Source organism: Cannabis sativa, chromosome 8 (assembly GCF_029168945.1).
Source record: "Cannabis sativa cultivar Pink pepper isolate KNU-18-1 chromosome 8, ASM2916894v1, whole genome shotgun sequence".
NCBI lineage: Eukaryota > Viridiplantae > Streptophyta > Magnoliopsida > Rosales > Cannabaceae > Cannabis > Cannabis sativa.
Window position 1 is genome coordinate 43,795,155 of NC_083608.1, and position 25,177 is coordinate 43,820,331.

The following is a 25,177-nucleotide window of genomic DNA, read 5'->3' on the forward strand; positions in this document are numbered from 1 at the left end:
TATGTTCTAACGAAGCTAGTCACCAATTTTCGAATATATTGTTGTTCTCTGGAAATGAAAGACTCAAAACTCTTCATTTCCAGGTGAGTTAAAAATGAGAAATGCAAAGTTGTTTATTTGACTTTTTGACTTCATATATCTTTGTCATTGTGAAAAACTAGACGGACAGTCGAAACAACATCAGATTTAGATAAGTTGAACCCAGCGCATTAGACTTTTTGTCAACTTGGGCGCTGGATACTTATTCCCGAGCTCTAGAGATTTTGTTTTGATACTTCCAAAGCTTTTGAACTTGAGGATGAGGTCTCCTCCCCTTTTTTTGACCATTCTGAATTTAATGGGCGCATCAAATTTGGCATTTGAGCAATTGAAGGCAGCGTCCCAAGTTGATTGTCAACTTGGGCGCTAAGCCCAGTTCTAGGTCAACCTGGGTGCTGGGCCTTGTTTCAAGGACTCGGGATTGTGGTTTTCTCTCTGAATTTGCTTGAATCTTCATCAGAAACAGCCCAGGCTGACAATATGCCAGCTTAGGTTATTAGTCTTGTCTCAGTGACATGATTTTTTTACCCAACTTAAAGCCTCCCTAACCCCCATTGCCTCGGCCAGTTTAGGTGACATGTTCCCTGCCCGACAGACGATAATTGCCTCCACCAAATCTCCATTAGCATCTCTAGCCACGCACATAAAGCTATAGGTACCACTGCTGTCAAAAGTTGCAGCATCTACGTTTACTTTCAGCTTCATATCAACTGGCTTTTGCCATGTCTCCAATCCATCCATATCTATTAAAAATGTTGCTGTAGGAACCAACACTTTGTCTTGAGCGTGAGGCCAACTAGAGAGGGTTGTTTGGGCCAGGATAGAGACACCAGCAGCAGTCGAATGTTTATCAGACCAAACAAGCTCATTCCTGGTTTTCCATAACGCCTAACAAGTCACTACTATGGCTTCTCTTTTAAACATCGTCTCCAGCCACCCTACAAAAGAAGATACCACTTGGATATCCTTCCTGATCCTTGTTTGCTCCTAGCAAACACTAGCAAAAGGACACTCCACCAAGCAATGATATGGAGTTTCAAGATGGGCAGTGCACCTAGGACAAATGTTATCAATCTGCACATGTCGAGATCTCAATCGCGTCTTTGTAGGGAGACAATCTGTTGCAGCACACCACAGTAGATCTTTTACTTTGGGAAGAACACGTAGTTTTCAAATACAATTCCAAAAACAAGAATTATTCAGCTGAGCTCCGACTCCTTTTGCAACTGTAAGAATTTGTATGTTGACTTAACTGAAAAATGGCCTGTATTTTCCAAACACCAGTACCACGAATCCTTTTCTTGACTTGAAGATAAGGGAATACTAAGAATTAAACTAACATCCCGGTTATTAAACAGGTCATATACCAAGTCGACATCCCAGGCTAAATTTCCAGTAACCATTAAAGCACATACAGTTTGATTCAATAGAGCAGGATGAGTAAAGGATACCTTCGGATTTTCAGAATCTGGCAGCCAAAGGTCCGAAAGAATACTGACTGTAGAACCATCACCAATGTGACACCTTACTCCTTCACGGACCACTTTTTGTGCTTTGAGAATACTACGCCAAACAAAACTCGGATTACCCCCCGATTCCGCCGATAGAAAATTACCATTTCTATAATATCGAGCTCTAAAAATTCTTCCTACCAAAGACTCTGGTTAACATAAGAGATGCCAGCCTTGCTTACTGAGTAAGTTTATGTTAAAATCTCTGAGATTTCTAAAGCCCATCCCCCCTTGAATTTATGTACTGTTAACCTCTCCCAGCTCTTCCAGTGTATTCTTTTATTGTTTTTAGTGGAAGCTTGCCACCAAAATTTACACAATAATTGCTCCATCTCCTGACAAGTATCTATCGGTAAGAGAAAAACACTAATGGCATAACTCAGTGTTGATTGTGCCACGGTTTAAATTAGCAACTCTTTACTTTCAGTAGCATTGTCTTGTTACACCCCAAGATATTTGGAAGGCCCAAATAAAAACTATTATCACTTGATAACTTTACGAATACAATGATGATATATAATAATATAAATTTATAATTAAATTGCTATTTATAAAATTTTTTGATGAACACTAAAACTTTCCTAAATTAGTATCACATTAGTGATACATTAGCAAATCATTTTGAAACATAATGTAACCAAAGGAATCATTTGCAACAATTTTTAATTATTCTAAATTAAAAGTGGAAAATAGTATAATTGTAATGATAATAATTATTAACACAGAATAAACCATAGACAAAAATAATGGTTATTCTTTTAATAATATTAATACATGTAAACTCTTTCCAAAAGTGGCAATGACAACTTTTGATATACACACCCCTTTTATGTTTTCTTTAGCCATAAAGAGGATTTGAGCTATAATATGATCTTTTCCTATGCCAAACAAATGTTTCCTCCACAGCACTACATGTTTAACTGGCTCATATTTACACACACCCGAGGAAGAAAAGAAACACTGAGATACAACAATGGACCACCATGTAAACTCATCTCATCAACAAACATATACAATGTTATGGAAAGCAGAAAATCTGGATCAGCAACCACTTCTTTTACTATAATCTTGGACAAAGATGATAATGAAATCCTGCATCCCTTCATATGAATCTATGGGATGAACGAACTCTATAAGTACTCAACTTTATTGCTTCGTCGTCCTTGGATTCCTCCAACATGGCAAGACCATTCAGAAACTTATCCATCTTAGCTGTACAAAGGGGCATGTCTACTACTGTCTAGGTCTGAGTTCGAATGGACATCATACCTATGATAACTTTCTCACATCTGCAAGATAAGATGTATCTTGTATCTTGTTAAGTACAGCATCTTCCTCGAGGAGTCTCTATGCCCTCTATTTCCCTTAATATTCATGTACACAGAAGTAGACTGGGCTGCATGATAAGGAGACCGACAGATGCATACGGTGAGGCGTTTGAAATGAGGAGAAACTCCTGTCTTGATCAGTTAAAAAAATAAGATGACTGTAAAACATCCTTGAGATCAAAGTCACCACGTTCAGGCAACGGGGGGAAGACCAATGTAGGGAAAGACTGTTGAAAGCCTTCCATTAACTGAAAACAGAGGATCTGTTAGATTAATTGAAAAACATGTTTTCATAAGGAATTTTGCATTCTTTAGTTTATTAGACAAATGTGATTTCAAGAAGAGAAGATACTGTACATTCTCCAGTATTGGAGTCTCATATAGTTCCACGAATTTCTCTCTAAGTATCCTGTTCATCTGATCCACGTCGCATGCATGTGTCCAGTATGAATCATGAACTCCTGTAAATATTAAAACTTAGAAGTAGAACAGACAAAATTGAGGTAGCAAACAAGATAGACACCGACAAGAACCAACCTGCAAATGTTAAGCCTGCCTTTCTGCAGGCTACTGCAGTCATCATCATATGTGAACCATCGAGCGAGTGAACAAAATTTGGTGGGAAAGCTGTTCTCTGCCTTCTGACCATGACCTAAACCATTACAAAAATCACGTTTTCAGATTGATGAATATGTTGCTCTTTCCTTTTTCTCATTCACAGTGTTTTTAAAAATATATGTTTATACAAAAATTAATATTAAGTCATAAATTTGATACTTAATTGAAACACAACTAAAGATTAAGCTAATTAGGCAAACCTAAGTCTATGGGAAATAAAAAACAGAATCAGGCAACTCAAAGATCACAATGGGGTCGCTTTTGTTGTGGTCATTTTATCAATTGCTATAGAATTAGAATTTAGATGGGGCCAAACCCAATTCTATGCCTCTAGTGAGAGTGCATGTTAGATCATGCCTACATATTTCAGAGAAAATTATTTACTTAACAGGTACACTACCAGAAATTTCCTAATGTAAAAGAAGAACAGTGATAAAGAAAATTCTGATGAGAAGTCTGTCTATTTTATGAAGTAATTTCTACATTAGACTCCTACCTTGTAGAAAGAAAGATTTTCAGAAAATGGTAGCTAGATCGGTTGGAGAAAGGATCTTCTCAAAATGATAAAAGTCATGGAAAAGAAAACACATGGGTATTTCAGCCATGGTTATAGTTATTGAGCAATAAACTCCGATACAATTATTACACTATGTTGGCACTGAAATATGTTGAACCCAATAGTTATTCAGTGCCATGAATGTCAAATAATACAATCTAGGGATGGTCATGAGTCATGAGAGTTGACTGGTGAGTAATGTTATTTAAAAGTAAGATAAAGTAATTCTGACAAAAGGAAATACAGTTTTACTTATTACCTTTTCTGTTTCTCGTTGTATTGTCAAAATCTGCAGGGAAGTTTTTATCTGAAATATTAAACAAAAAAAAATAATGAGTTCACTGACTTGACATGATTATGACTCCTAAGATTAGGATTAAGAGAATTTATGGCTTTCACTAATAGCAGAAAATCTTTCAGCACTCACAAACTGCCTTCCTAATTTACGATATGGTTGCACAACAGGAAGTCCCAGGGGAGTTGTCCACTGTACTGGTTCATTTTCAGATGCAATGATCTGTTCATTTACAAGTTTCGAAATAAGATTCTACCGTAGATTAAATTTAACAAGATATTTAACATGTATACTTTTACTATTGAGAAATTGGGTACACACTTTAGCACAATCCCCAAGCCAACTCATGATACCGCGTGCAGCTTCAAACATCTCACCTAAAGCAGCTAATGTGGTCTGCACATAATAAGTAATATTGTAAGTAAAAATATAACCTTAAAAATATACAAACTTCTGCTTGTGACAAAGCATTTCCAACAATAAACAAGAGAAATGAGGCGAGAAAGATATGCATACCTTCGCAGCATAACAAGAGTAGCCAAAAAGCTCTTCATCATCTGCAATGGCACTTCGTTCCTTCAACCTTCTCAAGATTTGATCTCTGGCACCGATGTACGTGACACCATATACTGATGTCATCACTGTCTGCTTCACCAACTTTCTATCCACCTAGATGGTATACACCATGAGGGTAAATGATCAGTTATAAGACGTCTGACAAGTGACAAGGCAGTGGCATTCATTAAAATCTTTATACTAATTTCTCATGTAAGACTCTTAAATGAAGAACTGAATTTTGTAATAGCAATTAAATGAAATCAACTCCAAATAAGAATTTCTTGAAAATCTAAAATTACCTGATTAATTAATACTTTTGCCCGCAATGCGTCTGGGTAAATTGCGGGATCCATTTGTGCATCTCTGCGCATGATTTCTATTACCCTGCAATCCAAGTATGAGATTTTCAAAAATAAAATTATATACTTGAAGCATGTTTCAACACTGAGATGGTAGAGAAAGGTTACCTAGCTGCTATTCCTGAGTACACATCTGCAGGCTTATCACCTGCAACTAGATTCACAGCAGCTGCTCCCAACTGAACAGAGATATTTCAATCAGATAAAGAACAGACGTCTTAAAAGGAAGAATCGCTACTTTGAGCTACTAAAATTTCATAAAAGAGGAGAAAGAAAGAAAGAGAGGGGGAGTAGCTCCCAACAAAATATGGCAAGTCCATTTCAGTCACACCAAATATTAGGATAGATACTGCTGACAAAGAATGTAAGTATGTATTTATTCCAATTGATGAATGAAGAATGTCATTTTTATCCATAAATTTGATCACTGTGTAAAAAGGTGACAATTAAGATGCAAGGTTTCAAAAGCTATCAATCTTATTTTTTCTCAAACATCCATCTAGGTTTAGATTTTCTTTTTCTTTTTTTTTTCTTTTTTTGATTGAAGTGTCTTCAAGATGGGATTCAATCCCACGACCCCTCCCCCCAATAATCCCCTATGGCCACTTGAGCTAGGCTCAAGTGGCTATCTAAGTTTAGAATTTTATTAATGCATACTACTACCACCTCGAGTAGCAACAAGCTAACGAAACTAGGCAAACTGCATGAAAGTTCATCAAGAGCTAGACACACTGGAAACTTCTTAAAATCCACCAGCAGTCGCTCGCCCGCCCTAATTGTTGGAAGCATTATATTCTTTCCCATCATAACATTATGTTCTACTATAAAATGCAGTATAAAGTGAGCAACTAAACATTTAATGTATGCTCAAAAACTATATTAAGTTTTCCTAATTTCTTTGAGATTACCTTATCTCTTCCAAGGGCAGCATAGTGTTGTAAACCGTTGCAAGAACCATCCTACATGACCAAAAATAAAAAAGAACGGGTGAAAATATAATAAAACAAAAGAAACATGTAATTTGAATATTACCAAAATAAATTCCTATATTCTACAAATCAGTACAAAGTAGTAAAGTACTACCATTGAATTCAGTTTTCATCAAAAAAAATTTCCCAGTTTTCATCAAAATTAATTGTACTGAAAAAAACACTATTTCCTTTTCCAAAATAAACTCTAACATAAAAAAACAAACTAAATAAATTATTAAAAAAATATATTTATCCACAAATAGTTTATATAGCTTTGAACAGGTCACATAAAACTAGTTATTACATGTTATTTGAAATGAGTATTGGAAAACCATAAAATTTTAGCCCCCAAGAGTTCAGGGACTGTAAAACACAAGCTAAGACATTCAAGCATGAACAAGTGCCAGATCTCTTCTAGCTTTATGAACATGACTCAGACACTTATAGGGATTTGTAGACTGCTTATCAATGTTGATCACTGTCTTTGAAGAATCAAGAAAAGTTTCTAGCGCAATCAACAAAGAGTTCAAAAAAAAAACCACCTAAAATACTGTAGACAAATACCTGGTGCACATGGATATGTGAAATAAAAGTTTCAGGTGAAGAGCTTCTCATAGCTTCAGCAAGGTTAATGCATACAGCTAAGCACTGGAAAGGATCTTCTGCACTCAACCACCATTGATTTCCTTCTAATGGTCTGTCTGCAGAATCAAATATTTCGTCCAAATGATTCTCCGTAAATGCTAATCGACCCTCAAGAGATAACTTGTCGACACCGCCAGCATATAAGTTAGCTAAGTGTATTTTCAGCCAGCGCAAGCCTGATTTTCCCAAAGGACGTCCCTCGGCAAACTCCAAAATACCGCGGCACAGATCTGAACCAAGATGATTTAAGTATGGGTGCATGGGATATGCACGGCCTCGAAAGTCAACATTGTGTGGATAGAAGAAACCTTCTTCATCCTTCATTTTTCGTGCTACCTGCTCAACAGTAAAATGAATTTCGAATAATACCTTTTAACAAATTGCAGTTACAGTCTAGAAAAGTGAAATAGCTCTTACCGCAAGTTTAAGTTCTATGTCGCACCGCTGTGAGTATCTCTCTCTATTCTCTTTTTTAACAGACCTAACATCCCATTTCCATTTCTTTATCAGTGCTTCATCTTCAGAATCTGGCTTCTCAGGTAACAAAACCTGCAATGTACAATGTTAAATGAAAGGAGAGTTTCATATTCGACGACCTGCAGTAATATAAAGACCTTCGGATGTAGCTGAGCTACTAAATACTAGAGAAACAAAGAAACACTGATAATATAGTGAAAATTACATCATTCCGGTCCACCAAATCAGCAAGACAGCCTCCGCTAGCCCATATTCTCTCCACAACATTAAGAACCCTTTTGTTAATTCTCCATCTAGTATTCCCGAGTGTATCCAAGGCCTAACAGATAGTAAGAAAAAGAGATATTACTACTGAGTTTGTTCATTTACTTTTAAGGGATTTCAGAAGTGCGTGAAAGCGATGCAGCACTTGGATTTACAAACCTCAAAAACTGGTTCCAGTTGCTTCTTTGGGACCCTTTTGACAGCTTCGCGTTGTTGTCTCACTCCATGAGTACGCATTATATAGGATGGTAAGAACAAGTGCCCACCTTTGTCATAACTGGGAAAGAAAAACAATCATGTCTAGTAGAATAAAAAAAACTAAAGCAGAAGAAACAAAATACGAAGTTGTGATATTCCACAAAATATTTTAAGCTATTGAAAAGTCATTTTTAATATTTTTGGGCATATTGCCCACAACATCAGACATGGAAACGGAAGCTAATTTTCACTTTCTGAACTTGAATGTTGCTGCTTAGAACTGTAAGATAAAACTTCGCTGAAATTTTATTTGGAATATGTTATATGGTACCTACAGCCAGTTAAACTGAAATATGCTAAAACAGCCTCTGCTACAATTCAATTGAGGTGTTGATTATCAAATACTTCAAGGTTCAAAATTTTCTCACAAAATGACATATTGATAATCAAGAAGAAACCTACGATTACAGCAATTAATGAAAATATGATGTTTCCAGAAATTTTCTGAAACTAAACTCAATGTACTGATTAAATAAAAGTAATTAAATCCAATATAGCTTCAGATCAAAAAAAGACTAAATACAATATAGCTATGTGGTAGCAGTAATATGAAATACCATACCCTGTCCATCTAAGTGGGGGAACCAACATAGGCATATAGGGCATCACCATGTGTCGTGCCTGTTTAAACAAATAGCACTTATTTCAGTTCCAGAAAGAGAGCATTAGCGAAACCATGATCTACAAGCTAAGAGAATAACAAGAAGGAGCCCAATGAATCCCATAAGATATGTTCTTTGCCAAAACACATAAATTTTCCTAAATTCAAGTAGTTTAGCTAGTATGCAACTTCATATTTCTAACAAATAGGGTTTACTTACAGTTTTGTCAAGACCTTTGAGAACTAGGGGGTCACATTGAATGATACCACATCTTCTGCCAGATTTTCTGTGGAAAAAAAAAAGGAAAATTCAGAGGCAGAATTCTAGGGAACCTGGGGAATACATATCTATCACTAAACCAGATGAGTAATCTTACTTTGCCTCATTTATAACCGTCATAAATGTGTGCACAAATGCTGGTCGTATATCAGGTGGTTCATCTCCCAACTGTTCACCACGAGGTTGTATATAAGCAGTTTGAATCAACAATTCAATCAGACGAGTTCCAACCTGAAAATATAAAAGAGCGGTAGCATGTGATTTAGAAAGTAGAATGGAGTGTATGATAAGAAGCATGAGTTCCATCTCAAAATCGATTGCTGTTGAGAAGAATAATCCTTGCTCTTATAAATGGTATTAAGTTTCCACATACTTTTAATGTGGGACTCTCTAACATCCCCACTTAAGATGGTGACTATTTTTATTCATCAATCTTGAATGACTCGATCCTAAGTTGTTAATATGACTCACTATTACCAAATTACAAGTGGCTCTTTTGGCTCTCCTTTTTTAACCAATTTGTATTTGGATCAATTACTTGTTAAAAGTTTCTTTGCCTCGTGATATCATGTTAGAATGTGAAAATGTGGTTTAGAAAGTGAAATAGGTTGTATGTTAAGAAATATCGGGAATTCCATTTCAAAATAAATTGGTGATGAGTGGAATAAATAATTATGTTCTTATAAATGAAATACCGTTCTAACACACTTTCAATGTGGAACTCTCTAGCAAAGAGAAAGATCAACATTAGAAAAAGCTTATAAACTGCTTTAAACCAGAAAAAAATTGTTAACTGAACACAGACCTTAGCCTTGATTGCATATCCCCAGGGTTTTGAAGCATCTTGTCCATTCACCACCTGTCTCAGTGCTCGCAATTTCTGCTTTTTCATCAAATTGGTGACTTTTTTCTTTAGCTTATCTTCTTCCTTAGAGTCAGACTCCCCTTCACTTTCTTGGAGTTTCACCTTTTTCTTGTCTCTTTTTTCCAAGAATCTGTGGATTTTGACCTGACACATTCGTGAAGTAACGATCCATCAGAACTGCTCTTAGAATAAAGAGAAGGAAAGGGCAGCAAGATTACAACATTGTAGTGTGCAAAGTGTGAGAAAACAAGCCTAAGGGTATACTCTGTGAAAAGTTAAAAACAACAGTAAGTCTATAACATAGTTTCCAATCTTAGAAACAGAAAAAATGACATTTAGAAGCGCCTCACATTCCCTTAAGTCTACATCCAAGTCAAACAAAACAAACTATGAAACAAAGACCAAAACAAGTTTAATTGAATTAAACCATAAGCATACTGTTATTAAAATAAACCAACAAGGGAGAGAATGTATTTATCGTAGGAACTACCATGAGATAGTTATGTTCCAGCAAGAAAAATATAACAAAATACTGCTGCCCAGAATGGCAATGGCATAAGAAACTTAAGCATTGATTAGTTAATCAAGTAGTAAGGTTCAAAAACAGGACACCAACAGAGAAAAAAAAGAGAAAAACTAGTTCAAACCTCCTGCTCAATAGCCTCACCAATGACGCACGCAGCCTTAACAACCCTGGCATGGCCATGTTCTGATCCAGTCATCAACAACCCTATCAACTTATGCATTGTTATAACTGCCATCATTTCTGCCGGTAACTGATGAAAATATGGTGCATAAGCAGTCTTGTTCTTTCCCAGTCGGCATGCTTCGTGTTCCTTCTCTATGGCATTGCTGAAAGGCTCAAACCAACCAAGGAACAAAGATTTCATGTATGGCAAATTTGGTGCCAGCTTTTGCTTACACATGTCCATCAAAAGCTCCTTGTACTCCATAGCCGCCTGTTCCCATGCTTCTGTCTCAATCTTCACTTGCCTTTTCTTAAGAGCATCATACCTTCTAAGCGCCATTCCGGTTACAATCCTCTGCCGTCTCCGCCGCCTATGTCCGACCAACCTCTTCTCCTCTTTGCCCATTTCTTGCAACAGCTCGTAAAATTCGTCATCGGCCGAGGTGTCATCTTCAATGTCCGTAGAAGAAACCGCCTCCGCCACACTCGCATACCCTTTGGGACTAAACCCAGTAGGGTTTCTCAAATAATCAAAACAGAATCTTCCCATAGGATCGTCTCCCAACAAAGTTTTCCCTTTTCGACCAAAACCCATTCCGCAAGGCACATGACTCGAAGTGGGAATCAGCTCAAAGGGCCGAAACTTGAATTTATCGGTGTAATTAGGTTCCTGTGCCTTTCCCAGAAAACAAAGAGAATGAGAAGAAGACTGAGAATGGAGACGAGAATTGTGATTTCTCCTAAAAACTAGCTTGGCATAGTTTTTCCACATTAGTGTGGATATATCCGATGGGTTTCTGCGGAAGAAGCTTGTGGGTTTTTCAAATGAGGGAAAATGGTCGACTCCGGTGGTGAAATTTGCAGAGATTAATGGGGGTATGGTGTTGGACATTAATTTACAGATAAAATTCGAGGAAATTCAATGGCGAAGTTGAAGATGATGATGGTAATGAAGTTGCATCGGAAATAATTCATAGGGTTAAACTGTGACAGTGAGAAGAAAGAGAGAAAGGAAAAATAAAATGGAAGCGAGGGAAGGGAAGACGCCGCCTTAAACCCTTCTTAAACCTTTGCTCTCATTCTTATTCTTCTTCCTTATTTGACTGTTTTTCAGGATTATTATTATTATTATTATTATACTTAAGAATTATTGTTTTCTTATATATGAATAATATTTGCAGTGCTTTTTTCTGACAAATTATCTACTTGTCCAATACCAAAAATAAGCAAAAAGAGCAAAAACCAATTACAACTTGAAAAGGCCGGTCATGAGCCAAAGCTTGAGAAGCATCAAATCAAAGGGCTATAACTATAAGCACTAGTTAACAAATGGTAAGGGATTCTTGGCCCAAGAAAATTGGTACATCTTGGAGTGTACTATAACTAAAGTAATAGTCTCCCAAAGATTTAGCAAGGATTTTGATTTGTCTCATCAGCCCATCTAAGTCATTGCAACCAATAAGAGTTATTAATCAAACTCACAGCATTAACACAGTCAACAAAATCTGATTTAATAATGAAATTTATCATATTCCACTCAGCTCTCAATTTCAGACCTTTAAGAAAATGGCAAGAGTTCAGTCATGAGTGCATTAGTAAACTATTTAGGCATGAAGATCTCCTTACCAGACACAAGCTTAGCTGACCCTTGTTGTCTCTTGCTAACCTTTCTTTTCTTGGCCGCAAGAACGGTTAAGTTTCTTAGCATGGGGAGGCTACTGGTACAAGTCTTTTGACTGTGTCCAACTTATCGGTGCTCCAATTCAAGACCCTGTGTGCACATGATAGTCGATAACACTATCCCTATTTCGAGTTTCCAAATACCATGGAAAGCATGCATTTGTGCACTTTTGAGTTTCTTGACCTCATCACGCTAGCTTGAATGCCATCAAACTAACTCCCACACTGCTTTGAGCTATGCTACCCTGTGCGCAACCTCATATAAAATAGGCTTCAAACCTTCCTACTTCACTTTGTGTTTCGTATTGTCATCCTCATGCACCACATTACAGATGGAATTAATATAACATATTTTTTAAGAATTTTCATTTTTTTTTTGTCTAAATTACTTGTTGAAATTGGTATATAAAATCAACCTTTTTTCCATTTATAAAAAAAACATAAAAGGGTACTGATGCATGAAAAGGTTACTAGTTACCCATTCAAATTTACTTTATTTTACCAAAGCAATTAGTAACCTATTCTATTCTAATTATTTACATCTTTAAAGTAATGTGTAACTCATGATTATTGCTTCTGGTTTCGAAAAAATCACCGTGCATCCTGAAAAATCTAAGCATAATCCAAAAATAAATAAAGATTTGAACACTTTATAACTCAACCAAAATGTGATAACCCATTCTTAAGTTATTTCTCATGCCGATTTTTTGCATCAAGCAATGGCAGCTCTGGTGTTTAATGACCACAAGTGACACGTGCTCCATAGCCATGTTCTTCTTGCCCATGTGAGCCAAACTCGTCAAGTACCATAGGTTGAAACCCCACATGGTTGCTTGTGGTGTTTCTCTTCCTTTCACGGCCAAGAAATTATTCAATTGTAATTAATAAGAATGTCTTTTGCCAAACCAAGCATGCAGAGATCCTACCGTTGATTCAAATAAGAATCATTGAAGGAGATCCTACCTTCTAATAAATACTTTTCATAAAATTAATATAATGGATGTTTATGTTGAAATATTAACTTACATTTAGTTGGATCTATATTTGAAGGAATTATATCTCATTATGATATTTTGGAGAAGAAATGGAGCAATTAAGCGCCTTTTTAGTTGAGGTTCTTATGAGGAGCAAATGGTAATCTACCATCCTCCTTCCAGTGTATCCTTTACATTTCCTTTGTTGCATTTCTAGTGTATGCTGGTTTCTTTTGAGTCACACTTCCTTCTTTGGCATGTTTGTCTGCTTGCCCTGATTTTGTTTCCTCAATTTGACCAGTGTTCACTTCATTGATCCTTTGTTGCTCTTTCCCCATTTTTCTATGGGTCTTTTTCCTCCCTTTTTAAAACTTTTCTTTTCTTTTGGGTTCTTATTTGTTTATCCTTTCTCTTTTTCTATTTCTTTAGTTTGTTGTCTCTTTTATTATATCTTTTAAGGTTTCTGTTTTCTTTTTGTGTCTCCCCCTCTCCATCTTGCCTCTCTTATTCTCCCTTGTTTTGTTGTGGTTTGGTAGTTGGTGTAAGTTGTTCTCTTTTCTTACACATGCTGGTTTGTTGTGAGAGTTTTTGGTGGTTGACAGATTTTGTTATAGATTTAGTTAAGGAGTTTGCTTTGGTTGTTATTGGTAGGAATTGAATTTATCATTTAGTGAGGCCACTTTCCCACCAACTCCATGCGCCTCATCTGTCAAAAATTTAATTTCTCTTTGCCTTTTATGAGAAAGCGGTTGCTTCTCAGGGTCTCAATGAGAGCTTTATTAAAGGCTTTGTGGAAAAAAGTGTGGAAACGCCCTGTATTAGTGACCTTCATCCCATCTGTCTCCAAAAACTCTAATCTCTTTGAGTTAGTGTTCGAGAAGGTCGAAGATAGGAACTGGGCTCTAGATAATGGTTCATGGAATGTAAATGGTTATCTCTTGCTTCTTCAAGTCTGGGATCCAAGCCTAGCAAATGGGACCTCTTTTACTTCTACTCGTCTCCAGGTCTAGATTCATCAACTACCCCATAAGTTCTTTTCAATCTCAAATGGTAATAACCTAGGTGCTCTCGCTGGAAAAGTTGTGGAAGTCGATTTAGATGAAAATAAACTAACAACCTCAACTAAATGGCTAAGGGTGCTAGTTGATATTTGTCTTGATAATCCTCTTTTCTCGGGATACTTCATTGAGGTTTGTGAAGGTTCTAAAATATGGATTCAATTCAAATATGAAAAAGTTGGAATTTTTTCTTACCATTGTGGCCGTCTAGGTCATCATCGTAATGGTTGTTCTCAAGCCGCCCATGATACAGTCTCGAATGCTCTTGGGACTCCTTTCCCGCTGTTTGGACCCTGGCTCAACACATTTTCCTTTTACCATGATTGTTTTTCGGGAAAGAAGAATACTTCTCGTGCTTTTTTGAATTCTGCAGTTGTGAATGCTCAAGTCTCATCTTGTGTCACTGTGTTACCTCCTCAGTCTCCGCCTGCGATCGTGGCCGGTGACGCCTGCGATGGTGATTATCCTAATTCTTTGACTATTGAAGAGTACTTGGAGAATGATTTGAGTTCTGTTTGTCAATTTAACCACACCCCAGAGGAAGAGCTTAGGGTCCGACTATATGGGTTGAATACACAGGTGATTGGTTCGACCCTAGTAGATAATGCTGGTTCTTGTTTATTTTCCCACACATATACTCATGTGGAGGAGGATGTCTCACCTTCTCCACAAAAGTCATGAGAGGAGTAGCTTGGAATTATAGAGGGTTAGGGTAGACCTCTATAGTTCGCGAGCTGAAGTCCTTGGTTCAGTTGTGCTTACTTGATTTCATTTTTCCGACTGAACTGAAGATCAATGCTACTCCACTAGTACATATTCTTAATAGACTTCACTTTTACTTTAATATTTGTGTTCCTATTATTGGTCATGCATGTGGTATTATTTTAGCTTGGAAAACTGGCTTTGTATTTGAAAGTACTATTTGCTCTCGAAATCAAATTTCGGGCTTGGTTTATTTGGACCCCTTCTCACTCGTGGCTCCTCACGTGTGTTTATAGTCCTCCTTATTTCCATGCTAAAAAGAAATTTTGGACTGAGATCATGAAGGTTGGGGATATATTTGGTGGCCCTTGGTTAATTTTGGCCGACACTAATTTTGTGTTTAATGAGTCAGGGAGAGAAGGTTCTAAAGGAAAGGACCATTTCCAATTTTCAACCCTATCATTTCGAGCTTGGTGAATTCTCGAGATCTACTTAATTTGCCAATCCAAGGAGACAAGTTAACGTGTGATAATCACAAGTCTGGCAATGCACATGTAAAGTCAGCACTTGATAGGGGGCTTATTAATAAGTGTTGGAACTTGTTATTCCTGAAAGCGGTCCTTTGCTCTTTTAGACTAGTAACTCTGATCACAGGCCTATTTGTTTATATTTTGGTGGGATTGAAGCTAAGTTCAAAAGGGGCTTCAAATTTAAAGAGCAAGAGAATGCTCAATACTAGTCCAGCCCAGACGACACCTTTAAATTTGAGTTTAAAATGCACATTTATATTTAAATTTATTTGTGATTTTGATGCTAAATAATTTATATATGAATTTTGAGCAAGTTGAAGAAAATTGATTTTTGAATTTGCGAATATCTTTGTAAAGAATAATGATATTTACATATAATTTACACATAAATTTAACATACTTATGTGACAAGTAATTTTAGATAATCAATTTAATTTAAGATAAGTTACATATTAAAAATAACTTGTCACGTGGATGTACATTAAATTTACTAGGTGAATGTTACGTGGCGAGCCACGTATTGTTAGTTTTATTTAAGGTTTTAATTTTTCTTCATTCACTTGAAATCCCACTTCTCAAATCAAAACAATAATATCCAGAATAATCAATGTTCTCTTCTTTTTTTTTTATTTTTGACATATAATGAGCGCTTGTCATAGTTTAATTAGCATAAGATTAGACAATTAAGTAGTGTTCAACCACAAATGGTCTTAAACATTTTAGAGAAAGAGATATAAAAGAGAACTGAAAAAGTACATGACATTTTAGTAGACATAGTATCGTCATTAAATTAAAAAGCCTTCCTTCTAGTACTACTAATTACTACGTAGGGTCACCATGAAATATAGTGTTGTCTTTCAATAAACGTTCGTACGTAGTCTTCATCTCTAGCTTCTTGGCCATATATATACATATATATATATGCTTAATATTAGTCGATCGATTGATGTTTATGTTATTAGTAAGGAGAAACACCAACTTGATTGGCTGATGCAAAAAACCCATCCTTCATCAGAACGTCTTCTCCTTCCTCCTGGCGAACATTTGTCTTCTTCCCAATCAGGCATGGAACCAAAGTGAATGTGTGGAAAGTGAGCCCAATTCTTAGCAGCTGCACTGAAGGCTTCTTTGTGAGAAATATCAGGATTCACAGACTTGATGCGTTGGATCTCATCCTTGATGAAAGGATTGTATGCCGAGGGAACTCTCTGTCTCTTCTCCAGGGGTCTGTTAATAACACAAGAAAAGAAAGGCATCCTTAATCCTCACACAAAACAAATTCATACACTTTCCCAATTTTCCCACAATAGTATTAGTAATAGTAATAGTAAAATAGTAACAAGTGATGTATGTGGTTGTGAAATTGAACTTTTTCACAAGCTGAACCCGTTCAAAAAACACCTGGATCAGCCCCACATTAATATCCCAATAACTATACACAGCAACCTAACCAAAAACTACAACCCTTGTTGTATGTAATAATAATAATAGTATATTATACTAATGTTCCCCATTGCAAAGACTAAATAGCAGGATCTAGTTCTAGTACTACTGGTTTCCCATTTCCATTTCCATTTCCATTTTGGTATATCATGGGATCACCATTATTATTATTATTATGAATTCTCTTACTACAAATGTTGTTGTTGGTCTGATCAAACTGCACCAAACTCTCTAGCTCCCCACATGAGGCTGCTATAAGCCCTGAGAACAATGCTGTAGGCTTTCCTGGTTTTGACTTGAACTCTGGATGAAACTGAACCCCAACATAGTATGGATGGTTCCTAAGCTCAACAATCTACCAACACAAACACACACACATATATATATATATATATATATATAGTCAATTGAAACTCATTCATTATAGTTATATACATGATGAGATGAAACTAAGTTGTTAGTTACCTACAATCTTCGACCTGTTATATCTTTTCCTGTAAAGCACAAGCCACCCTTTTCAAGACGCCCAACCAATTCAGGATTAACCTGCAAAACAAAACAATTCAATATAGCCATAAAACTTTAATTACTTACTTACTACTGTTTCTTCATTTGGTGCATACCTCATACAAGAAGAAACCTTTCATACAGCCTTATAAGCATCAGGATTCTGGTTATGAATGATGAACATAACATTAGTAATAATGTAAATAAAAATACAAGTGAACATGTTTTAATTAGTCACCTCTTTAGCTGTTGCATCCTCTTAATCAGTGGCTGCAACTCAATCCACAAAAAGCTTCTTCCGTAAGCCAACATATATATTTCATGTGTGAGTGTAAGGCAATTATTGCTAAAATTAACCAAAAACATGATGCTAAAACATTGAAACAAACCTTTGAAGGTTCAGAACTTGGAAGATGGCTTCATGAGCCTTCTGATCCTAATTCATGAGTAGAACAAAATAAAACAATCATTTGAAGTTACACATGGTACATGGTACATAAGAAGAAATTAGAAAGAAAGAAAAAAACCCACTAACACTTAGGAGAAGAGGAATATGCCAAATGTTTGAAACGTCATACAGAGTGATGATGTTATCTTTCTGTAACAAAATCAAATACAAAGTATTAATTAATATTTCAACTGATTTAAACAACAGTATTAAAAAGTTTTCTTTTCTTTTTTTTTTTTATTTTTGTTTTTTGTTGACTTACTGAGACATGACAAAACTGAGATAGCTTCATCTTGACATTCTCATCAAGTGCCTGAAATGAAGAAGAAATCTGGTTTAGCCAACATGAGAAACCAAATCAAATGAATATAGAGATGGAAAAAGAGAGAAACCGTTGTGCTTCGACAAGCGAGGAGGTGTGGTCAAACCAAGGCATCTAAGCCCTCTAACGCTGTGTTGAGTAGGCTTTGTTTTATGAACATAACAATCAAAGGCATTAATGAACTTTTATCAACACTGTGAACTAAAAGAATAAGAACAAAACAAGCAAAAAAGAGAGGAGAAATTACCTGTTCACCAACCACATTCAAAACAGGCACAAGGCTAACATGAATCCAACAAAAATTACCAGGTCCTGAAGAAAACAAGTTAATTGTTACAAGTAATTAATTAGTTATGATGATTTTGTTAGATTGTTTTGGTTAATTAGTTACCAAATCATAGATAAACCAACATTAATACATATACATATATAGTACCTGTATTTGGGGTAAACCAACATAAAGATGATTTCAAAATAAATGGCATCAATATATCGAATCATATTCTCACTAAAAACAAAAATCAGAGACTTAACAGTCATTATCTACACAAATAAAATACCCATAATAAAGTACTAATTGAAAAACTTACTCTCTTTTCTGAATAAGTCCAACATCAGGAGAGTAAAACCATTGAATTTCCTAGACTTGATAGCACGAAGAACAACTTTATATCCCTAAGACCATCGCTCAAAGGAGCTTGATATGAATTTCAACCGATCAAATATCCAACAGTATACAGACAGAACAGATCAAGAAGGAGATAGACAACCTTGGGGTGTTGTGTTTTGCTAAAGATGGCGATGTGGCCTTGGTCGAAAGGGGAAGAGGGAGACACGAGAGAGAGAGAGGGAAAGTGAGACGAAGCTTTGGTTCGTCGGGCTGTTTGTTTCGACGATCTCTGACCGGAGGCGGATACATCGATGATCTGTTGGTTCGTCGGGCAGAGGTAGGCCCTGGATAATAAGAGGCGATGGAAAATAATTTTACCATCAACGATTCCAATGATAAAGCATTCGATTGAGATGGGGTTCAATGAATGATGGGGTTCGCTTCCATGAAGATAGTTCAGTGAGAAAAATATATTGAACGACATTTCAATATCGATTTAGGTAAGAGAATTCACTTTGGGGGTAACTACCGTGGAGGTAAAACCCATGACTCAAATTTAAAATCAAGCAAATGATCAAAAACCAGATGCTAAATCGATCAAAAAAATTCATTGGAATTGGGAGTGAGAAAGGAAGGGAAGAGTGGGTGTAAATGAGTTAGGGTTTTGTGGGTTTAGTTTTATTTATATATTTTCAAAAGTTAACCGGACGATCAAACCTACGATACATTTAACAGAATATTCTTTTATTTTTAAAGTATATTCTGTTAAACCAAGAAATGCCGTTAAACCAAAAAATGCCGTTAAATAGGCACTTTTAATATATAAAGATATAATTTAGGAGTACATATATCATTACTCATTCATAAATATTGTATTAGCTTTATATGAATTTCGTGATATGTATACGCATAATTTACACATAAATTTAATATACTTACCTGAAAGACAAGTAATTTTAATCACTTATTTTTTATTTAAAATAAGTCTCACTTAACTTTAACTTGTTACATAGATGTATATCAAATTTATATAATTTATGAGTACATATATCATTTCATAAATGTTGTATTTGTTTGATAATGGGTTTCGTCCAAATCTGTATAAAACCAAATCAAACTAGTAGTTCCAAATGAAACTATCATTAATCACTAGTAGGTGACTTCAATACATATTTTTTTAACTACAATAATACTACTAATTATATTTTAAAATATTAACTTTAATAATCTTAATATATCAATTTTTTTTTTGAAAAGTCAATAACATATTAATTAAGATGTAAATATGAAGGTCACGGATGAATATGAAATAACTGTTTTAACCTCATCAACGATGATTTTCCTTTCTAAAGGGTTTAATGGTGTGTTTAGATGTCAGATTAGAGAATAATAAGAATAAAGAATGAAATTCATTAACTTGTTTACTTCTATAATTTTGTTAAGGAATCATAATGAAATATGTATTCTGATTCCAAAATAATGTAAACAAATCAATATAAATGATTCCTACAAGTCAATGTGACATTTGATAACACTTTTTTAATCAGTTTTCTGTTTTTAAAAATGAAAAAGTGAAAATATTTTTCAAAAACATGTTCTATAAAACTGTTTTTACTTTTCAATTTTATAAATAGAAATCAAAATTTTAAAAACAAAAAAAAAATCACTTTCAACATTTTTTTAAACAGTTTTTTTTTCTTAATCAATCTTTTGGATTACAACCAGACCCGGACCCAAATCCCCTCCTCACGGCCTTGTCGCTGAACCCGGCTTCTGACCCAAACCCGAATCCACCCCCGGATCTTGACCCGATTTAAATAAAATCAAAAAATAAAAATGAACTTTACAGAACACACTTTTGTTTTCTGTTTTTAAAATTGAAAAACAAAATTGATTACAGAACACACTTTTATTTTCTAAAAGTAAATTTTTTAAAAACAAAAATTTTACTTTTATTTTGTAATTAAAATATTAAAAAACAAAAGTGTTACCAAACGGCACCAACTAACGTACTTTAATTCCAATTTATCAATCCAATTCTGTCTTAAACACACTATTATCAATAAAATAAATTCCATCTTTTCAATGTGTGCATATTTCCAAGGGCTTTGAATCACCAAAAACATGAAGAATTCTATCTTTTTAGTGCCATTGATTTAGGTGTGATATGATTCCTTCTATTAATTATTCCATCAGACATTTATTAAGGAGAACTATGCCACAACCACTAACTTTCCAACCCTTTTAAGCTATACATAAATTGTAAACATATTTCTCCACACGTGCTCCTGAATCTGGTTAGGAAGTAAATTAATCCTCCAGATTCCAGAGAAGGGAAAAAGAAATAACACATTTCAATTTTCAACACAAAAACTTGGTGTAAGCACATTTGAGAAGCAGGGTTAAATTTATTTAGTTGGAAAGAGAACAAATTGAGTTTAACAATTTGCTCAAATTCTTAATTAAATTACCTTTAATCTTTCTCCTCTGTAAATAGAAAACATGACATTTTCTCATCACCCAACACAATCAATCCCCCCCAACCAATCAAATAAATAAAAAGTAAACAGTGAAATAAACTCAGCCTAGAATTGGTCTCTTGTGTTCTTCAAAGTTCAAACAGTGGTTGCAGTTGGCTTGAAACAATCAATATTGCATAATCTAACAGATCTGACCATGCTGCCAAAGCTGCCAACATAATTCAACCACTCAGGATAACCCAATTTAAATGCAAGATATATATTAAATGCCACATTGGCCAGGTTTGTATTGAACAAAGAGAAAATATATAGATAATAAATAGAAAGAAATTTAAAATTGAAGTATTAATCAGTATAAATTGCTAACCGGTCAATGCTGTTCCTTGCCTTCTCTGGTTGATCCAAGTTATTCGTTTTCTCAGATCGATCAACGCTTTTTCTTGATCTTTCCCTCTTATCAGTGTTGACACTTGACTTCTCACTGCGGTCTGTACTACATCTAGGCTTTTCTCTCTGGTCAACACTCGGTCTAGAATTCTCTCTCCGATCTGTGCTTGATCTAGATTTTTCTCTAAAATCTGTGCTCTTTCGAGCACTTTCTGATTGTTCTGTAAATTTTCCGGATCCATTTCTCAAATGTGGAGATTTTTCAATGATCGCTACGAATCTCTTGAGATGCTTTATGTACTCCGGGTAAAGTTCTAAATCACAGTGATTCCCTCCTTTCACCCACAATGGCTCATATTTCTCCTTACAAAGTTCCGCCAGTCGCTTGCCGTGGGAGCAATCCACTACATCATCAGCAGTTCCCTGTCCAATGGCAAAGACAATTAAAAAGTTGCATGGAAATTTTTTTTCCTAAAAGTTCCTCAATTATTACATGAACCATATATAAAAGTTGACATGACATTCAATTTTTAAAGGAATGCCCTTTACCAATTACTACATGCCAATGCCAACTGCATTACAGATATGACTATTTGTACCAGAATCATTCTGTTACCTCTAGAATGTATATATAACAGAAATTCCAAAAAAGCAAAAAAAGAAATTAACTTTCTGAACAATCACCAATTGCAATAGAGGTCAAGCAATGTTGTTCTTAATGATCATTATGTGCAAAGTCAATCGAGTTCAGGGCCCACATCCACTTAAGATTCTTAAATAAAAATATCATCTTTAAATCTTGTGCTACTTGGACATTGCAAATCTGGCAAGCACTTCAATACCATCCACAAATGTCCAGTCAAATATCAAACATAAGTGAGTTAAATTTGGTGCATTCAAGAAAGGAAATGTAAGACAGATAAACAAATTTAAGCCACTTCCAAAAACATAGAAAGATTCCTTAAAATAAATATATATAGAAAACATTCACTTTAAAGAGTAGGATTAGGATACTTACATGAATTACCAGAACTGGACAATTAACAAGGGGTATTTTGTCTATATTCTGCACAAAATACATGGAAGAATCATTACTAACATTATAATTTATCTAAGCATTTTGTGCAAAAACATGCATAAATTTTTAGCAGTTTAAGAAGGAAGACCTTGTAAATGTCAAACCAGTAGGTTCGCTTGACAGGATACATGACTCGGAGACCAGACAAGATGGGACTATGTAGAATCACAGCTCTCAAACTTGGCAACCGCGTAGCCAAATCTAGAGTGGGTCCACTACCAACTGACTGCCCATATAAGATAACATCTTCCTCCTTGACCCCATACTTCTCCACAAGGCACCGGTAAGATGCTTCAATATCAGCATAAGTGTTCTGTTCACTCGGCTGTTTTCAGAATCCGAAAAGTTATACAACAATCTCAAAATTCCATTATAGTTAAGACTAACTGAATTTGAAAGGTAGAAAAGTTTGGAATCTCAGTTTTTTAGAATCATTTCAGGTTCTTTGGAAAGCAAAAGGCAAATTCCAAAATGGGTTATTTTCTTACTAGTCTCAACTTTTTCCAGAGAACAAAACCCCACCAGAATCAAAATCTCAAAGTCCATAAATTGGCAGATTCTGATAGAGCTTTTCGAAACGACATCAAAAACAACAATTCAACTAGATGTTTGCTAAGCATTCAAATCCAAATCACGTACCTTCCCTGTAGATTTGCCGTAGCCAGAATAATCATAACTATTGAGAAAAGAAAAGAAAAGAAATTGAATTAGATTCACCAAATAAGGTAAGATGGGTATTCAAATTTCAAATAAAAAACACAAAATAAATGAAGAGAGAGAGAGAGAGATGAACTACTAACCCCAACAAGTTGACTCGGAGAATAACACTGAGTTCAGCAAACAACTCGTACATCTGACCCAGATCAGCGGCGTTACCATGAGAGTAAAGGAGGGTTAGGGAAGCAGAAGGGTTCTTAATATAAACCGCAACGATGTCGTTTCCTCTCTTGGTAGGAAGCTTCAAAACGTCGACGTTTTCCTTCCTAGCCGTCGACGCAACTCCTGTCATCCTCAGCTTCCCACTACTTTCCTCCACCTCCAATCCATACGACGGCGGGTTTGGCGGGAAGAACGCGAACTTCGCCGCCATCGATGACGTCACAGCTCCCATATTACACCCCAGAATAAAAATTAACAAAAGAAAAACAAAACAATCCCCCAAAAAGCACACAACTCAATCAATCTGATCATATCAAAACCAAACCCAATTAAATTCTCAACTCGATGAGGGAAAAAAAAACGACTTTCTCGAATTAGAAATTACAATATTTTTTTGTTTCTATATTTGTGTGTTTTTTGTTTGGACAGTGAGAAAACAATGAGAGAAAGTTGATCTTGTTAACTATTTTTTAGGGTTGGGATTTTGCTGTCTCAGCTTCCCGAGATGAGATTAGCAGTTGGCAAGGCAAACGGGGTTTTTGAGTTTTTAGAGAGAGAGAGAGAGAAGAGAGAGAGGAGAGAGAGAGGGTTTTCCGGCGTAGAAAAGGAAGGCAGCACGTGTGAAATGATTAAAGCTTTAAGCTTGGGAAAGAAAAGAAAATGTAATAAAAGAGAAAGAAAAAATTCAAAATTAAAATAGTATTTTGGTGAAGACGATGTATGAAAGGACATTTAAGTACAGGTGGCACTGTGATCCGGACACGTGTCCTCTTAGGGCAATGCTGCTCTGCTCATACGATGATCACTATTTTTCTTTTTTAAATATTTATTCCCTAACTCCATGTTTTCCTAATATAATATATATATGTTTTTTTTTTTTTCTATTTGCAAATTCTATATCCAAAATTATTGTAGTACAAAAAAATAGTCCAAATAATTTTTTTGAGCTCTTTCTACTTTTACATTTATTAATCCGCATATTTTGGGATCGTGTAATATATTTGGAATTGGATAATTTTATCCATATTCTTTAAGTTAATAAATTGGGATAATTACATTAAATTTTGTTTCACAAATACTGCATATCACTAATTTTATATATATATTTTTAAGGGAATTAGTTTAAATGACTTGTTTTTTACTTGGCCAAAAAAAAGTTTGGTTTTTTATAATCACCGAAAGTGACAATACTTATGTAAAAAGCACTCACTTCCACGACTTTTTAAAGTCAAATTTCATTTTATTTTTTTTTCTTGAAAGGAACATATTGTTTTTTAAAAGATGAAATTCTACCATTTAAAAAAAATATATATATGTACAAGTAATCGGTCCTGATATAAGTATAACAAAAAAAAAACCTCATTTATTAGCAAATTTTAATTTTACAAATTTATTAACTATTTATATTTTTATATATGATGGTTATTAGGAGTGATTAAAAAAAAAAGGGTTATTAGGAATTTAGGAGAGAGCCGTTGGCACTTGCCAGCTTCTTTGTGTATATTTTCAATTTTTGAAAAACAGTCATTATATTTGGTTTTAGTGTAATATTTTATTTTACGACAGACTATAGTTTTTGTTTGGTTATTGTAATTTTTTTAATTTTTTAAAAAATATATATATAAATATACATATTTATATGTAGACAGGTCCGCCGCACACAGCCAGACAGACTAGTTTTTGTAGCTTTGTAAATTTACTTAATTTTCAATTAGGATCCGAATCAAATCATCTTTGATTTTGAGTACAATAAATCGTTAGTAATT

The 25,177-nt window shown here is 35.1% G+C and overlaps 6 protein-coding genes across 9 annotated transcripts; all 6 read right to left on the bottom strand.

The window, feature by feature from the left end:
• Positions 1 to 546: 546 nt before the first annotated feature.
• Positions 547 to 1,121, bottom strand: LOC133030635 (uncharacterized). The gene is made up of 2 exons (XM_061103438.1): positions 994 to 1,121; positions 547 to 910 (listed from the first exon to the last, which is right to left on the bottom strand). Exons 1-2 carry the CDS (start codon positions 1,119 to 1,121, stop codon positions 547 to 549), a joined length of 492 nt encoding a protein of 163 aa, XP_060959421.1.
• A 1,165-nt stretch (positions 1,122 to 2,286) lies between these two features.
• Positions 2,287 to 11,510, bottom strand: LOC115699731 (DNA-directed RNA polymerase 2, chloroplastic/mitochondrial). The gene is made up of 19 exons (XM_030627268.2): positions 10,273 to 11,510; positions 9,566 to 9,769; positions 8,858 to 8,991; positions 8,701 to 8,767; positions 8,442 to 8,500; positions 7,781 to 7,898; positions 7,563 to 7,676; positions 7,298 to 7,429; positions 6,800 to 7,216; positions 6,173 to 6,223; positions 5,373 to 5,443; positions 5,205 to 5,289; positions 4,864 to 5,016; positions 4,669 to 4,743; positions 4,480 to 4,569; positions 4,312 to 4,359; positions 3,416 to 3,530; positions 3,236 to 3,339; positions 2,287 to 3,126 (listed from the first exon to the last, which is right to left on the bottom strand). Exons 1-19 carry the CDS (start codon positions 11,203 to 11,205, stop codon positions 3,016 to 3,018), a joined length of 3,081 nt encoding a protein of 1,026 aa, XP_030483128.1. The 5' UTR covers positions 11,206 to 11,510; the 3' UTR covers positions 2,287 to 3,015.
• A 4,403-nt stretch (positions 11,511 to 15,913) lies between these two features.
• LOC115725187 (axial regulator YABBY 1) lies at positions 15,914 to 16,880 on the bottom strand. Its single transcript, XM_061102005.1, is given in 2 exon segments — positions 15,914 to 16,315; positions 16,317 to 16,880. Coding segments are annotated over 2 exon segments (297 nt in total). The 5' UTR covers positions 16,514 to 16,880; the 3' UTR covers positions 15,914 to 16,215.
• Positions 15,975 to 19,246, bottom strand: LOC115724568 (uncharacterized). 4 transcript variants are annotated; one of them, XM_061102004.1, is made up of 10 exons: positions 18,568 to 19,246; positions 18,225 to 18,289; positions 17,918 to 17,968; positions 17,743 to 17,805; positions 17,597 to 17,643; positions 17,446 to 17,499; positions 17,324 to 17,370; positions 17,166 to 17,246; positions 16,890 to 17,055; positions 15,975 to 16,484 (listed from the first exon to the last, which is right to left on the bottom strand). In XM_061102004.1, the coding sequence occupies exons 1-7, from the start codon at positions 18,590 to 18,592 to the stop codon at positions 17,325 to 17,327; spliced, it is 351 nt and encodes a 116-aa protein (XP_060957987.1). In that variant the 5' UTR covers positions 18,593 to 19,246; the 3' UTR covers positions 15,975 to 16,484; positions 16,890 to 17,055; positions 17,166 to 17,246; position 17,324. The 4 variants fall into 4 exon arrangements, with proteins under 4 accessions (XP_060957987.1, XP_060957986.1, XP_060957984.1 ...); XM_061102003.1 differs by having other exon boundaries at positions 17,170 to 17,246; positions 17,446 to 17,502; XM_061102001.1 differs by having other exon boundaries at positions 17,446 to 17,502.
• On the bottom strand, positions 16,780 to 17,276 carry LOC133030636 (CTP synthase-like). Its single transcript, XM_061103439.1, has 2 exons — positions 17,170 to 17,276; positions 16,780 to 17,041 (listed from the first exon to the last, which is right to left on the bottom strand). The coding sequence occupies exons 1-2, from the start codon at positions 17,274 to 17,276 to the stop codon at positions 16,780 to 16,782; spliced, it is 369 nt and encodes a 122-aa protein (XP_060959422.1).
• A 1,729-nt stretch (positions 19,247 to 20,975) lies between the features above and the next one.
• Positions 20,976 to 24,112, bottom strand: LOC115698632 (uncharacterized). The gene is made up of 6 exons (XM_030625757.2): positions 23,333 to 24,112; positions 23,172 to 23,208; positions 22,621 to 22,857; positions 22,473 to 22,520; positions 21,435 to 21,877; positions 20,976 to 21,275 (listed from the first exon to the last, which is right to left on the bottom strand). The coding sequence occupies exons 1-6, from the start codon at positions 23,641 to 23,643 to the stop codon at positions 21,203 to 21,205; spliced, it is 1,149 nt and encodes a 382-aa protein (XP_030481617.2). The 5' UTR covers positions 23,644 to 24,112; the 3' UTR covers positions 20,976 to 21,202.
• Positions 24,113 to 25,177: the final 1,065 nt, after the last annotated feature.

Excerpts from the sequence above, each read along its gene's own strand:
- LOC115698632 (XM_030625757.2), bottom strand. The coding sequence starts at position 23,643 with ATGGGAGCTGTGACGTCATCGATGGCGGCGAAGTTCGCGTTCTTCCCG. Across the intron at positions 23,209-23,332 it reads CTCCGAGTCAACTTGTTGGG|TTATGATTATTCTGGCTACG; the intron begins GTTAGTAGTTCA and ends TTTTCTCAATAG. Across the intron at positions 21,276-21,434 it reads GCAAGGAACAGCATTGACCG|CTTTGGCAGCATGGTCAGAT; the intron begins GTTAGCAATTTA and ends TTATGTTGGCAG.
- LOC133030636 (XM_061103439.1), bottom strand. The coding sequence starts at position 17,276 with ATGGCTATATTGAATTGTTTTGTTTTGCAGGTTAATCCTGAATTGGTT. Across the intron at positions 17,042-17,169 it reads GATATAACAGGTCGAAGATT|GAACCATCCATACTATGTTG; the intron begins GTAGGTAACTAA and ends TGTTGAGCTTAG.
- LOC115724568 (XM_061102003.1), bottom strand. The coding sequence starts at position 18,592 with ATGTTGGACTTATTCAGAAAAGAGA. Across the intron at positions 17,969-18,224 it reads TGAATGTGGTTGGTGAACAG|GCACTTGATGAGAATGTCAA; the intron begins GTAATTTCTCCT and ends TCTTCATTTCAG. Across the intron at positions 17,503-17,596 it reads CAAGTTCTGAACCTTCAAAG|AAGCTTTTTGTGGATTGAGT; the intron begins GTTTGTTTCAAT and ends GGCTTACGGAAG.
- LOC115699731 (XM_030627268.2), bottom strand. The coding sequence starts at position 11,205 with ATGTCCAACACCATACCCCCATTAATCTCTGCAAATTTCACCACCGGA. Across the intron at positions 4,360-4,479 it reads GTAAATTAGGAAGGCAGTTT|ATAAAAACTTCCCTGCAGAT; the intron begins GTGAGTGCTGAA and ends TTAATATTTCAG. Across the intron at positions 3,127-3,235 it reads AGACTCCAATACTGGAGAAT|TTAATGGAAGGCTTTCAACA; the intron begins GTACAGTATCTT and ends CTCTGTTTTCAG.
- LOC133030635 (XM_061103438.1), bottom strand. The coding sequence starts at position 1,121 with ATGTGCAGATTGATAACATTTGTCCTAGGTGCACTGCCCATCTTGAAA. Across the intron at positions 911-993 it reads TCAGGAAGGATATCCAAGTG|GAATGAGCTTGTTTGGTCTG; the intron begins GTATCTTCTTTT and ends ATGGAAAACCAG.